The following is a 14,220-nucleotide window of genomic DNA, read 5'->3' on the forward strand; positions in this document are numbered from 1 at the left end:
AATGAGAACTCCTGTGACGATGTACCAGAAATACACGTGACATTTTGCACGAGGCAGTATAGGATGCAATATAGTATGGTATGAGAAATTATCAATGTTTTCCCGTATTATTTTTTTGCGCACATAGAACTAAGACTTGTTTAGGACAAAATCCTGAGTAGTTTCCCAAATGGGTGGGGTTATTGGGGTGTGGCAAAGGCACAGCACAGAGACCATCTCTTGGAAGAGTAGAGAGCCCACGCCTGGAACCTGCTCCATAAACCTCAGACAACACCACTCGGGTTTGTCTGGACTCAAAACCCAAGCGGGACTCTGTGCAGTTGCATGGAGTTGAACTTCAAGAATCACTACTGGGAGCTCTACTGGATGAGAACCCAGCTTCTTGGACGTGTCTGCTACTCTTGAGAGGGCATCTTATTATTATGATTATGTGTGTAGCGCCTCTGCAAGTGCTTCAAGCACCCTCTGATCTGCAGCGTGTTGCCTCCTGAAAAGCCCAGACGACCACCCCTCTTTGCCAAACTCAGTTTTCTGCTCAAGATGATTGTGAGTGAGAGTGTCGCGTGTCTCCGTACTTTTTATTCCACAACCCTTAATCACTCTTCCCCTTGCTGTGAACTACCTCGTCTGGCATACAGGAGGTCGTGGGTTCGATCCCGACCCTGACACCTGTTGTATATTTGGAGTTTGCATGTCTCTCTCCCCGTGGTCGTGTGGATTTTTCTCCAGGTCCTCAGGTTTTTAGAATCAATGTGCGTTTAGAGTATTTGACCACAATACGTTTCCACGTGATAAGCCACTTCATTAAGCTACAATTTATGACAGCCAGTTTGCTTCTGAAAAATAGCTGTAGAGCGCAGTGGGTCTTAGCTGGTAAAATAAAAAAAGCTTAGTTTAATTTATTTTAATGCGTGGACCTTAATAACCTTTCATGACACACAGTGTCCTAAATGTTGTTTTGTTTCAAACTGATTTATAATTAAGCCGTGGTATAATCAGCATTATTGGTGTGGTGGTTAATACCTTTGCCTCTCAATTTTCGATAAAAATAACACAATAAGAGAATTAAAGAAATAATGATCAAAATCAATGTAATAATTAGACCAACGACCATCCAACCTGGAAGAAGAAAACAACAAATGTTAGTTTTCATGATTTAACACTTAACAACATATCTATTACAATATCGATTACTCATCAATGAGCTTAAACCATCACACAAACTATGGTCATCCTCGCAGCATCTGCGGATTTTGGCTGACCATCGAACAAAGACGGAGACTGCATTGCGTGATTTCAGATGCGCTTCTGCTGCCGCCTGGAACGCACTTCCTTCCGATATTAGGAAGCCACTGGGAGCACTGTTAAATTATTCAATCTAAATTGAAAACCAATTTCTTTGGAACTGCCTTTTGTGCTTAGTTTGTGTCCTTCCCCCTGCACCAAATGTATTTAAAAGCCCAATTCGACCCTCAATAAAGAAATGGTTGTCCACTCTGGCTTTACAGGATCGTTTAAAAAGGACTGTGGAAAAGTGATGATAACGGGTGGTTATTTACAGGGGTGAAAATTGTATGAAATCACTCAGGGAACTCACGTGTGCAGAACATAGCGAGGCGAAAACATGTAATATACCTTGAGTGGAGTGACTCCCACTTTTATTTGATAATGTTGTATTATGTTGAACTTCTTTGGCACTGTACGTAGCCAACTGTGATAATTATTGGAGGTGCGAGGGAAGAACAATAAAACTAAACACTCGATTGAAAAAAGCATAGCTCCGGTGGCTTCCTAACATCGAAAGGAAGAAGGTTCCAGACGGCCGCAGAAGCGTATCTAAAAGAGCGCAATGCGGTAACCGTCTTTGCTCAGTCATTAGCCAAAAGCCGCTGCGAGCATGACCGGAGTTCGAGTAATCATGGTTTATGCTCCTTGACGAGATCAGCAAGGTATTGTATTGCAGCAAGCACTTAGTGTGTTATTAGTTCCACCCCATAATGTATTTATTCGACAGGCAGAAGCCAATGCAGCTCTGCGATCACTGGTCGGATTTTAAAGGCATATAAAAGAAAAAGCCATAGTTTAGAGGTGGTTCCATAGTTATGGCCTTTTTATAATGAATAATTAACAAAAAAGAAGTAGATATTGAGTATATTTAGTATAATATATACGCAATGTATATTATGTAATATATTTATATATACATACTATATTGTATAATATATTATATATACCCAATATACTCAATATTCTGTGTTAATTATTAATTATGAAAAGGCCATAATAAAGGAACATATGTTGAACTGAGCTGAAGAATCTCAGCGAATACACAAAGCAAATTCTTCATCGCGGATAGCATTACCTGGTCCTGGCATTGTCTTTTCACACTTCTCTGAGTATGTAGATCTGTAATAGCCTTCCTTACATTGGCAAACAGTGTTACGTGTGCTTTTACAAGGAAGCACCTCCTCTTCACCTGTTGCAGATTACAAAAAAATAGTAAAAATCACCACTTATTTTCCCCTGCTTCTCCAAATATAAACGTCCGATTAGCACGTGTGGCTATTTATGGTGCACAGGAAGTTCTGATACCACCTTGCCCCAGCCTACATCATTGACATGCTTCACCCATATGTCCCCTCAAGGTCCCTTAGATCTGGGGATGCAGACCTAGTTAATTTAGTAAATTATTTTGAAAATATATTCATGACATTATTTTTAAGTGTCTGCTCCTGCTGTCCTGTACAGCGCTTTGAGATCCGAGATGAAAAGCATTCAATAAATGTACGTATTATTCTTATCTTCCCATAGGCATCCGTGCTGTTGAATAGATCGTTTAAACCCGCAAGAATGACTCTTGGAGTGTGAGAGAGCTGTGAGATCACCATAACATTGACTCATTACTCAACTAAAACCAAAATAAATTATAATTTGTATTTCATCAAATAAGGCCCACTGAGCTATGTAACTCTTTTTCAAAAGCGACCTGGCCACAAATGATAGTTCAACGAAGTGGATTATTACGTGGACATTTTTAAGGCTGCCGCGGTGGCGAGATATTATCTACCTCGAACCCATGACATCCTGCCACTCTCCCCTTGGTCGCGTGGATTTTTCTCCGGGTTCTATACATTTTGAATCAATATCACGCGTTTAAATAATTTGTCTGCTATAAATTTCCACGTGATAAGCCACTTCATTGAGATATCATTTGTGGCCAGGTCACTTGTAAAAAATATCTGTATATCTCAGAGACCTTATCTGGTAAAATATAAATTGTTTAGTTTGATAGTTTAGTTTATAGCAGCCAAATACTCTAAAACCAAATATGGAGGGGAAAACTGAAGGACCAAGAAAACGATCCACGTGACCACCACGGGAAGAACATGCAAAGTCCACATATACAGGAGGCATCGTCACGGTCGGGATCGAATCCACGACTTTCTATATACCAGGTAAAATCCATAATAGAGGTTTTTGGGTTAGATTGCTTAAATATATAAAAGTGTCACTATGAGACCTCCTTTACCAGTGGCAAAATATAGTAGTAGGTTTTTACCCTTTAAACTGGTACAAAACTGACACCTTTGTACAAGGCATCATGTTTGCAATAACCACAACACAAGTAGTCAAAATGCAAACAAAAATAAACAACTCTGATAATGATAATCATATGCACTGTCCTTAAAGTTGATTGGTCCACACCCGAGACAGCTTTCCTTAGAGCCTAGTCTCCATTGGTGTTGGACCAGATGACACCAAAAGGCGTACAACTCAAAAACAGCGCACTATCAGAGTCTTTAGAGCTCGGATTAAGCATTTACACTATGAGACCTCCTTTACCAGTGGCAAAATATAGTAGTAGGTTTTTACCCTTTAAACTGGTACAAAGCTGACACCTTTGTACAAGGCATCATGTTTGCAATAACCACAACACAAGTAGTCAAAATGCAAACAAAAAGAAACAACTCTGATAATGATAATGATATGCACTGTCCTTGAAGTGGTGTATCGGCCACCACTTGCTTCTTTTTGTTTGCATTTTGACTACTTGTGTTGTGGTTATTGCAAACATGATGCCTTGCACAAAGGTGTCAGTTTTGTACCAGTTTAAAGGGTAAAAACCTACTACTATATTTTTCCACTGGTAAAGGAGATCTCATAGTGTAAATGCTTACCCCGAGCTCTCACGACTCTGATAGTGCGCTGTTTTTGAGTTGTACGCCTTTTGGTGTAATCTGGTCCAACACCAATGGAGACTAGGCTCTAAGGAAAGCTGTCTCGGGTGTGGACCAATCAACTTCAAGGACGGTGCATATCATTACCATTATCAGATTTGTTTCTTTTTGTTTGCATTTTGACTACTTGCGTTGTGGTTATTGCAAACATGATGCCTTGTACAAAGGTGTCAGTTTTGTACCAGTTTAAAGGGTAAAAACCTACTACTATATAAAAGTGTCGTTAAAACCCGCCACCACCCGACACAGCCAACTAGTAAGGATTGTCACGAAAACAGAACATGCCAATTCGTCACCAGTACAGCACACCGGTGAGTTGGAGAGCCAAGCCACAACATTCACAATCTGAGTACGACGTTTCGCCAGTAATTACCACTAGCTTCATCAGGCGACAGCCACCGTGGCGCCCAGCAATGGCTCACCATACAAATGAACTAGCACACCTGTTGCACTCACCATCACTGCAGGAGCTGCAATCGTGGCAGTCTGCTAAGTGGTTATGTTCTTCCGTGAACGTTTCACCCTCCACGCAGGAACCGCAAACTGAATCTTCACCGCTGGATGTGCACTCACTTATGACAAACTTCCCTGTGTAAAACAAAATTAGGGTGTTTTGGAAGGCAAAGAGACACATTTTTGTTACAATTATTAATTGAAACTAAAACTTTTTATTTCAGCAGTTAAGGCCCACTGAGCTATGTAGGTCTTTTTCAGAAGCGACCTGGCCACACGTGATGATAGCTCACCAAAGTGGCTCATCGTGTGGAAATATATAGTATCCAAATATTCAAAACGTATACCATGAACTAAATCTTAACCAAATATTATAATTTGGCCCAAATGATGCAATCAGTGAATGCGATTTACATTTCAGGATTAACTTGTTTTTAAGCAATACAAAACGGGGTACTTGACGAAGTGAAACAATATTTCTTATGTATTTTTAATGGAAACCTTGTTACCAGGTTACAAGACTCGCCAAAAATTAATTTCTCATTTCACTAACTCACTTTATTAGAAGTGATTGTTGTTGTGTTTATTTTGTTGACCTTCCCGCACACCTCCAATGAGCGCGGTTGGTTACGTACGGTGCGAAAGAAGTTAAACATACATACAAATGATGGCAAGGTTTCATGTCATACGCTTTAATTGCGCGTTGGTTACTGTGTACTTCCGTGTGCTCTACATTGTGGCAGGACGGGAGAACAAAACAAAAATGATTCGTACTTAGGGGAGAATCTAGGTTTATAAGCAAAGTAGCTGAAATCCTGGACATTACAGCATTAAAACCGGGTAATTGTTGATCATAACGTTCTGGTGGATAACAGAGCCCGCTGAGTTCCACTAAAATGGATCACAGCGCTTAGTGTATCGGCCACCACTTGCATACACCCCTGTACATGTTAGAGCAGTGGTTCCCAACCTGTTTTGGCTACTGGTGTACCCCCTTGTTGAATTTTGTTTCAACCGAGTACCCCCCTTGCCTGACCCAACTTTGGTTCTGAGAAAAAAATCTACTAATAATGAACATCGATATTTTAAAGAATTGCCAATTGTTTGAGGTATACCCTAACAAGCTGCTCGGTGCGTTCACGCTCGCTGGCTACTATTGCAAACCACATTGTTTACGATCAAGGAATTTATTTTATATATCGTTCCAGGTTACCATATGGATTTAAATATAATATTTTATATTGGCAGATTAATACATGATTATTCACCAATGACTCTCATGTATGATATAATTTCACATATTTATAAATCACCTCACGTGCCCCCAGGGGTCCGCCGTACCCCCGGTTGAGAACCGTTGCGTTAGGGTGCCTAAAGGCAGCAATCAGAATTAGACTATTTTAATTTTTTACTGAGGAATCTGATGAGATATGAAGCTCTTTTTCATAGATGTCCAAAGGCAGCTGCGAGGGTGACCGGAGTTTGCGTGATGGTATATGCTCCTGGACAAGATCAGCAAGGTATTGTGGCTAATTAGTGGCAAGCATTTTATGTGTAATGTATTCGATCGGCGACCTGAAGCCAATGCAACTCGGCGAACACTGGACGGACACGGTCGGATTTTGCAGTACCTGTCTCGACACGTGCCAAAGAGGTTTGTACACGCTGCAGCTTGGTAATGTTTTTTGCCAGACGTCCCGTAGAGTAGTGAGTTGCTAACATCGATATACTACGCTACACGCCACCGTGTTGGCTATGACATGACGCCGATTGCACAATCCGAATATATTTGGAGAAGACAAACAAACAATGTATTTGTTTTCTTTAAAAATAATGTGTGAGTGACATGACTGAGTGTAACTAAGCCAGGCCATTGTGATGTTATCATTCCTTCTCCCCTGCAATGTGGACACTTGACAGCTTCATAGTTGGGTAACTTTGACATTCCACAGTGCTCTCTCAATCAATTCGCTGTTCAATGTCAAAGCATACCCATGCAGCAAAAAATGCTGGTGAACTATCAACCGTGCTTATCGCACCTCCGATTTGTACGGTTGGCTACGTATTGTGCGAAATAAGTTCAACATACATACGTCTTTACAGGCATTGCACTGTGCCGAAACCACTCCAAAGTTTCCTTGTGTTCAACCAATGCTGTTGAATTTTTTCACTCCCAGAAGGCTATGTGGCTGATGGGATGTTGATTATTTGGCTGCTATAAATTTCCACATGACGACAAGTCACTTCGTTGAGCTATAATTTGTGGCCAGGTTGCTTCTTTAAAAATTACGAATAGCTCAGTGAAGTTGAGTCTATGTCTATTTACAGTGATTTGCTTACCTTTCCTATAATTTGCACTCCTATCGTTTGTGTGTTGTTTGTTGTTGTAAGTCTGTGACCCGTGCCCCTACTGGACATCTGTGAAAAAGAGCTTCATGGCTAATCGGATTTCTCCATAATGAATCAGAATTCTGATTTTGAAATATTGTTTTACGCGAATACATATAATTTGCGTATTTATGAAGTTGCCATAACATTGCTAATGATGATGTTGTGTTATACTGTACATTGAATTGCAAGGCAATGATGAGCCAAGAGCACACTTTTATTTCACCTGTGCTGATGCTTACAACGCCACACCAGGAAGTGATTTAAGGTATTTATTCTCTAAGACTTGAGCAATGGCGTTTATGCCCAAGTAAGGTTAGGAATTACTTCATCAAAGTCGACGATTGCCAACAGCATACACGGACTTGTGGGGGCAAGTGATGTGAGATAATTTAAAGCTGGCGTGATTTATAGGTGTGGTATGTTTTGCCACAGGTAAAACCCACTGGACAATGAATGGCTTATCGATGGGGAACTGGTTATACAAGAGAAACCTGGTTATGTATTATGTTGTGTTGAACTTCTTTCGCACCTTACGTAGCCAACCGAAGGACAACAAACTAAGCACAAAAAAGCAGCTCTAAAGAAATTAGTTTTCAATCGAGATGATTTAAAAGGGCATAGCTCCTACTATCGTAAAGAAGAGCGTTCCAGATGGCTGCAGAAGCGCATCTGAAAGCGCGCGATGCAGTGACCGACTTTGTTCGATGGCCAGCCAAAAGCCACTGCTACTGTGAGGATGACCGGAGTGCACGTGATGATGGTTTATCCTCCTTGACGAGATGAGCGAGGTGTTGTGGTTCATTTGTAGCAAACACTCTGTGTGTAATGAGTGTTTTGTTACAACTATAAATACGAACAACAACAAAAACAACAAGGCACATACGACTGTGTACGTGGTCAAGTTTCCAATGGCAATGCCGTGTGTCAACATCGTATAAACTAACAAGAATAATACGACGAGGCTGGTAGAATGCATTATGTACAAAAAGTACAGGGTACAATTTAGCACCGAGGTATGAAGTTCGTCACAAAAACACCTTTGTCTGCCCACACTGTCACTATGAGGAATGTCAATTTGAGTAGAAATTTCGACAACAACAAAAACTGGGAATAGGTTTTCCCCTTTTTTTCTGGCAACAAAACATGTGTTAAGATTTTAAAACACCAAACTGAAACCTTTGACAAGGAACCATGTCTGCATTAACCACAAGACTTGTGGTCAGAATGCAAAAAAAACATACTCTGATAATATATGCATTGTCTTTGAAACTGATTGGTCCACACCAGAGACAGCTTTCTTTGGAGCCTAGTCTCAATCGGTGTTAGACTAGAGGATGGTGTTAGACCAGAGGACGCCAAAAGGCGTACAGCCCAAAGACAACGCAACTATCAGAGTATTGAGAGCTCGGGGTGAGCATCTACATCAGGAGGCCCCATGAAATAGCTAAATAGTTTAGTAAAAGGCACGTAACCTACACAGACGCGTATGTAAGTGAAAACAGATGTTTTGAAATGAAACCTAAAATGTTATTTCATTCTTAACCATGTATTGATTGTTACATTTTAAAGTGCACTTTTATTGAGGGACTATGTGTTGTCTTGGTGTGGTCTGGGGCTGGTCTTGCTCTTGTTTTGCTGCATTACCCAAGCTTCAGCAATGATGAACTTCTGCAATTTGAACTTATATACTTGATCTATTTTACGTATGTAGTGATTTGCTTACCTTTCCTATACGTTGCACTCCTATCGTTAGTTTGTTTGTATTGTTTGTATTGTTTGTTGTGGTCACTTTCTGACCCCGTGTTCCTTCTGTCAAAAAGGACTTCACAGCGCATGTCGCCCATTGAGCGCAGGTTTGTCCAAGGCACACACAGGTGGCTGAATTATTTTGAGTAACATCGCCACACAGGTGCATAAGGTTTCAGCAGATGAATGAGGTATAAGAGAGCCAACCCCTTTCGTTTGTATGTACGCATGTCGAACTTATTACGCACCGTACGTAGCCAACCATGCTGAGCGTTAAACACAATATTTTTTTTAATCATAAACTTAAATGCACGGAACCAAGGCACAGAATGGCGAATATAAATAAAATGAGTTAATCATTAAGCTCACGATACATGCATGAGAATCTATTGTATACAATATATAAGCTGTATATAAACTGTGTATACATACACATCCCACCCCCAGTTTGGTGGTTGGTTTAGACAAATCCATGTGTTTAAAAAATATAATTTGGTATCGTTTTGAAAGCATATTCGTATCTGGGTATGTGGAGGACACATCGTCAGCCTAGCAACGGCGTCCCAAGAAACGGCTGGGCCAGGAGGTCATAAGAGAGCGTCAGAGAGACGAGTGCGTTGGTTCTGGAGGGAATGAGTGATTGAATGAAGCAATAATGAGAATTATTAACCACCAATGCAAAAACGCTATAGAAGTGAAAACTATCGGAAAGGTAAGTACATCTCGAAAAATAAATTGACTTAAAATTAACGAATTTTTATGTTATCAGGTAAGGCCCACTGAGCTATTAGTATTTTTTTCATGAGGGGCCTGACCACAAATGATAGCTCAACAAAGTGGCTCAATCAGGCGGAGATCTTAACTACCTCACCTGATATGCAGGAGGTTGTGGGTTCGATCGCAACCCTGACGCCTGCTTTATATTTGGAGTTTGTTCTTCCTGTGGTCGTGTGGGTTTTTCTTCAGGTCCTTCGGTTTTTCCCTCCACATTTAGAATCAACATCAAGCATTTCTACTATTGTCCTGCTATAAATATCGATATGATGATAAGCCACTTCGTTGAGTTTATCATTTGTGATAGCCAGGTTCCTTCTGAAAATGAGCTACATAGTCTCATTGGGCCTTACCCGGTAAATTATAAAGTAAGCATTTTTCGTTGTTAGTTTTAGTCTAGAGGAGCGTTTCCCAAACTTGTGTAGCCCATGACAAACCTCACTCACTTTTTTCTTTAAATCCGAATAGTAATACTACATGATTCATATTATCGGAACGTAAACACTTTTTTTTTACGCAGTTATAATGTTTATTTTTTTTACGCGGTCATTTACATCTTGGGGTTAGGGTAGTTTAATCAGGGAAGTTTACCTGACTATTTTTTGTAATTAAATATCACAAGTAAAATATGAATGAATGTCTAAGCAAAAGGTATAAACGTTGTTATATTTTTCTGATCAACCTAATGGACGTCTGTGAAAAGAGATGTATCGCTCGTAGAATTCCTCTCGTATGAATAAAATAATCTGGTTTTGATTTTGAACCTGCGGTTGGCATCACAGCCATGGCGGACCTCCTGGAGGAGGTTTTGCGACCACACTCTGAGAGCCAATGCCCTAGAGGATTAGCTCAGTTAAGGAAGTTGACACTAGGGAAGAATTTATTGACTCAAATAGACAGGTTAAAAACATAAAACGTTGGTAATCATAATTTTAACACGTAGGTTTTGGCGACCAACATTATTCATAAAAAAACATTTGGGTTAGATAACGTAAATTTAAATGTGTCGTTAACCCACCACCACTACCCAACACAGCCAATTAGTGAGGTTAATTCTGGCAAATTGCCCGATGAAGCTGGTTATGATCACCAGTGAAACGTCATACTCAAATTGTAAATGGGTTTACTTTCCAACACACAACCGATATGCTGAAGTAGCAACTAATTGGAATATTTTGTTTACATGACAAACCTTACTAATTGGCTGTGTCGGGTGGTGATGGTTTAAGGACGCATTTTTATTACTGCAATCTAACAAAAAAACGTTATTATGGGTAAAAAATAATTGTTCATCGCATTGTGTCAATATTACTGGTGCCAATTCCCAGACATGTGTGTACCCAAATCGTTTGCTCAATAAAAAAACACTTTTAAGGAAAAACTTGAACTATTTTTACGAAAAAACACTTACTATATGTCTTTTACCAGGTAATGCATGTTTCTAGATGTACAAGGAGGAACTGGAGGACTCGGAGAAAAATCCACGCGATCACGGGGAGAGAGACATGCAAACTCCAAATATACAACAGGCGTCAGGGTCCGGATAGAACCCACGACCTTCTCCATACTAGAGGAGGAAGGTAACATCTCCATGGCACCCTATTCTATGGAACTGGCCAATGACTAAACCACGTGCAATGTGTCCGATCTCTTCGGATCCTTTAGACGCTTTAGCAGTGTTAATCTTGGGTGGCTGTGAGGCTGTATGGTACGCAATACAGGGCAATGCAGAAAACTCCAATGTTGCGCTGCACTACCTATGTTCCCTGTCTTCACCAAGCCGCACTGGCCAGTCTGATGAGGTTTTGTCAAATAACCCCCACGGTACACGCGGTTTTGGTGAGGCCCTCATCCGACAGTGGACTTAAATAAATGGGTTATTTGTTTACATACAAAACATTAGATGCAAATATTACGGGGATTTCTTTCTTTATTGAGGAAACAAAACTGCACAAACGAGACAGAACATCAACAATGAACAATACAAACGAGACAGAACAACACCAGCGAACAAGACAAATCAGACGGGACAACACCAGCCAACAATAGAAACGAGACAGGCAAAACATGATGCTGGTTGAATGCCTCTTTAACGTGCCTGGGGTTGTATTGTTATTTGAGCCGAAGTTATTGCAAATTAAGTGCTGCTGCACTTTCTTGGCAACTGTAGTGTAAAACGTAAAGGTGCTGCCCTAAAGGGTTATCTCATTTACGTTGGTAATCACCATTTTAACACGTAGGCTTTCGCGACCAATATTATTCATATAAAAAGTGTTTTTTGGGTTATATCGCGTAAATATGAATGTGTCGTTAACCTACCATCACCACCCGATAAAGGACATTAGTAAGATTAATTCTGGAAAATTGTCCGATGAAGTTGGTTGTGATCACCAGCGAAACGTCACAGTACTCAACTGGTATGCTGAAGCAGTAACTAAGTGGCATGTTTTGTTTACGTGACAAACCTTACTAATTGGCTCTGTCAGGTGGTGGGTTAACGACATATTTTTAAGTATGCAATCTAACTGAAAAACTTTATTACGAGTAATAATCATTGTCCATCGAATTGTGTCTATAATACTGGTGGTAATTTCCAAGCATGCTCCACTGTGTGTACCCGAATCGTTTGCTCAATAAAAATACGTTTGGGAAAAAACATTAACAATTTTTACGAAAAACTACGAAAAAAATAACTAAACAATTTTTATTTCACCAGGTAAGGCCCACTGAGCTTTGTAGCTCAGGTTCAAAAGCAGCCTGGACACAAATTATAGCTCAATGAAGTGGCCTATCATGTGGACATTTTCAGCAGCCACATACTCTAAACGCATGTTTCTAGATGTAGAAGGAAAAAAAACGCAGGAGCCAGATAAAAATGCACGCGATCACGAGGAGAAAATGCAAACTCCAAATATGCAACAGGCATCAGGGTCGGGATTGAACACCACGACCTCCTGTATAGCAGGCGAGGTAGTTAACATCTTGCCACCATGCCACCCCAAATAAACTTGCCCAAGCAGGTAAACCATAATTCACATTGTGGGCTTGTACCGACATATTTACCTGCCGTACACATATTGCAGCACACACCAGTCTTGGCACTATATTTCCCTGGGGGGCAATACTTGTCGTCTAGGGATGGAGCTTGCACCAGAACCTTCACAGGGAAAGACAAAACAAAGTGTTACTACACAGCAAATGTTACTTTCATGATTCAAAGTGAGGTTTCCGCTACCAAATCGGAGCTGGTCATGAACCAATTACACACATGTTGCAAGGCATCATCAATGTTTATATGTACTTTATGTTGAACTTCTTTCGCACCATATGTAGCCAACCGTGCTAATCGGAGGTGAGTGTGAAGGACAACAAACTAAACACAACAACAGGGTCTCCGAAAGCACGAATAACACAGAGACACAACAACCGCCATTCGCCACTAAGTGGCGGAGACGTCACCACACACAGGGACACACACGCTGAGACACACACACAGGGCCACACACACTAGAACAAAATACGTGCACTGGGTCACTCGGCTAACCTCTGAGAAGTAGAACGTGACCAAAAAAAAGACGAGCGCGCAGAGGAATTTCACTGTGAGCTCCATTGCTCGCGGCCGCCGGAGTCTCGACAACGAAACTCTGACGGAACTCGAGAGCTGCGTGCGATCTCAACGGTGCTGGCTCTGTGAGTGTCTCTCTGACTCGGCTATGTTAGACCAACCCCTTTCGGAGACTCACACCCTGACACATGACCCTAAGCTAGCATCTCAACAGTGACAGATTTTAGTGAATGCAAATAAAAAATGTTAGACTTACTTCCTTGTGAGTTACGATTGTTGACCACGTAGTTTCGGAGCCACACCTTTTACGAATCAACTTTTTTATCGTGTGAGTTGAGTGTGTGGGTGAGTGAATGGGCGAGTGGTCGGTGTGTGGGTGGGCAAGTGAATGTATTTGTGGAATGTCTGGTGTTGTCTGCCGGCCGAGTCGCCCCCTTTGAAAAAAAGAGCTTCTTAGCTCGAGGGGCCTTACCCGGGATATATTTGGCCACGGCAGCGAGATGTTATCTTGTTTGATCTGATGGCACATTCCGTGTGAAATATCGTTAAAGCGGAAATTCAATAAAAAAGTGTCCATAATTTGCCCATTGCGTAAACGTGAAGTTTCGTAAAACGAACGTTCGTAAATAGAGGGATACCTGGATTTCATAAATACCCAGTTTACTTTGTGACGAATTCATTATTACTCGTATGTACGTTGAACTTATTTCGCACGGTACATAAGCAATTAAGCTAATCGGAGGAGCAGAGGAAGAACAAAAAACTAAACACAAAAAGCAGTGCCAAGGAAATTAGTTTTCAATCTCGGGCTTCTGTAGCTCTATGACGATCAGGAGCAATTGCTTGAAATGTTGCCTATTGAATGGTTTAATGGCAGTATTTTTCACGAGTTGGTTGAGATATTATTTGTAAAGTCCTTTTGAGCTTAACCTTATAGTCTCCGCCTACCTCTCTAAGCCACACCTTGCCATATAATCTTCACTGCCCCCATAGTGGTGGTGCATTTGGGTTGCATCAGAGGTTTGAAGGACAGGTGTTATTGCCTTGAAAAAG

At 40.9% G+C, this 14,220-nt stretch overlaps 1 protein-coding gene across 1 annotated transcript in view; it reads right to left on the reverse strand.

Moving 5' to 3' along the window:
• LOC133348680 (uncharacterized) overlaps window positions 1-13,395 on the reverse strand; it is a 51,811-nt gene extending 38,416 nt beyond the window's left edge. Inside the window, exons 1-5 of the mRNA XM_061561624.1 lie at window positions 13,147-13,395; window positions 12,666-12,759; window positions 4,695-4,826; window positions 2,363-2,476; window positions 1,024-1,119 (exon numbers count right to left, since the gene is read on the reverse strand). Coding sequence (XP_061417608.1) covers window positions 1,024-1,119; window positions 2,363-2,476; window positions 4,695-4,826; window positions 12,666-12,759; window positions 13,147-13,212 — 502 coding nt within the window. The 5' untranslated portion in view covers window positions 13,213-13,395. The remainder of the gene's footprint in view (window positions 1-1,023; window positions 1,120-2,362; window positions 2,477-4,694; window positions 4,827-12,665; window positions 12,760-13,146) is intronic.
• Window positions 13,396-14,220: the final 825 nt, after the last annotated feature.

Source organism: Lethenteron reissneri, chromosome 27 (genome assembly GCF_015708825.2).
Source record: "Lethenteron reissneri isolate LAM-NWPU_2019-01 chromosome 27, ASM1570882v1, whole genome shotgun sequence".
Taxonomy (NCBI): domain Eukaryota; kingdom Metazoa; phylum Chordata; class Hyperoartia; order Petromyzontiformes; family Petromyzontidae; genus Lethenteron; species Lethenteron reissneri.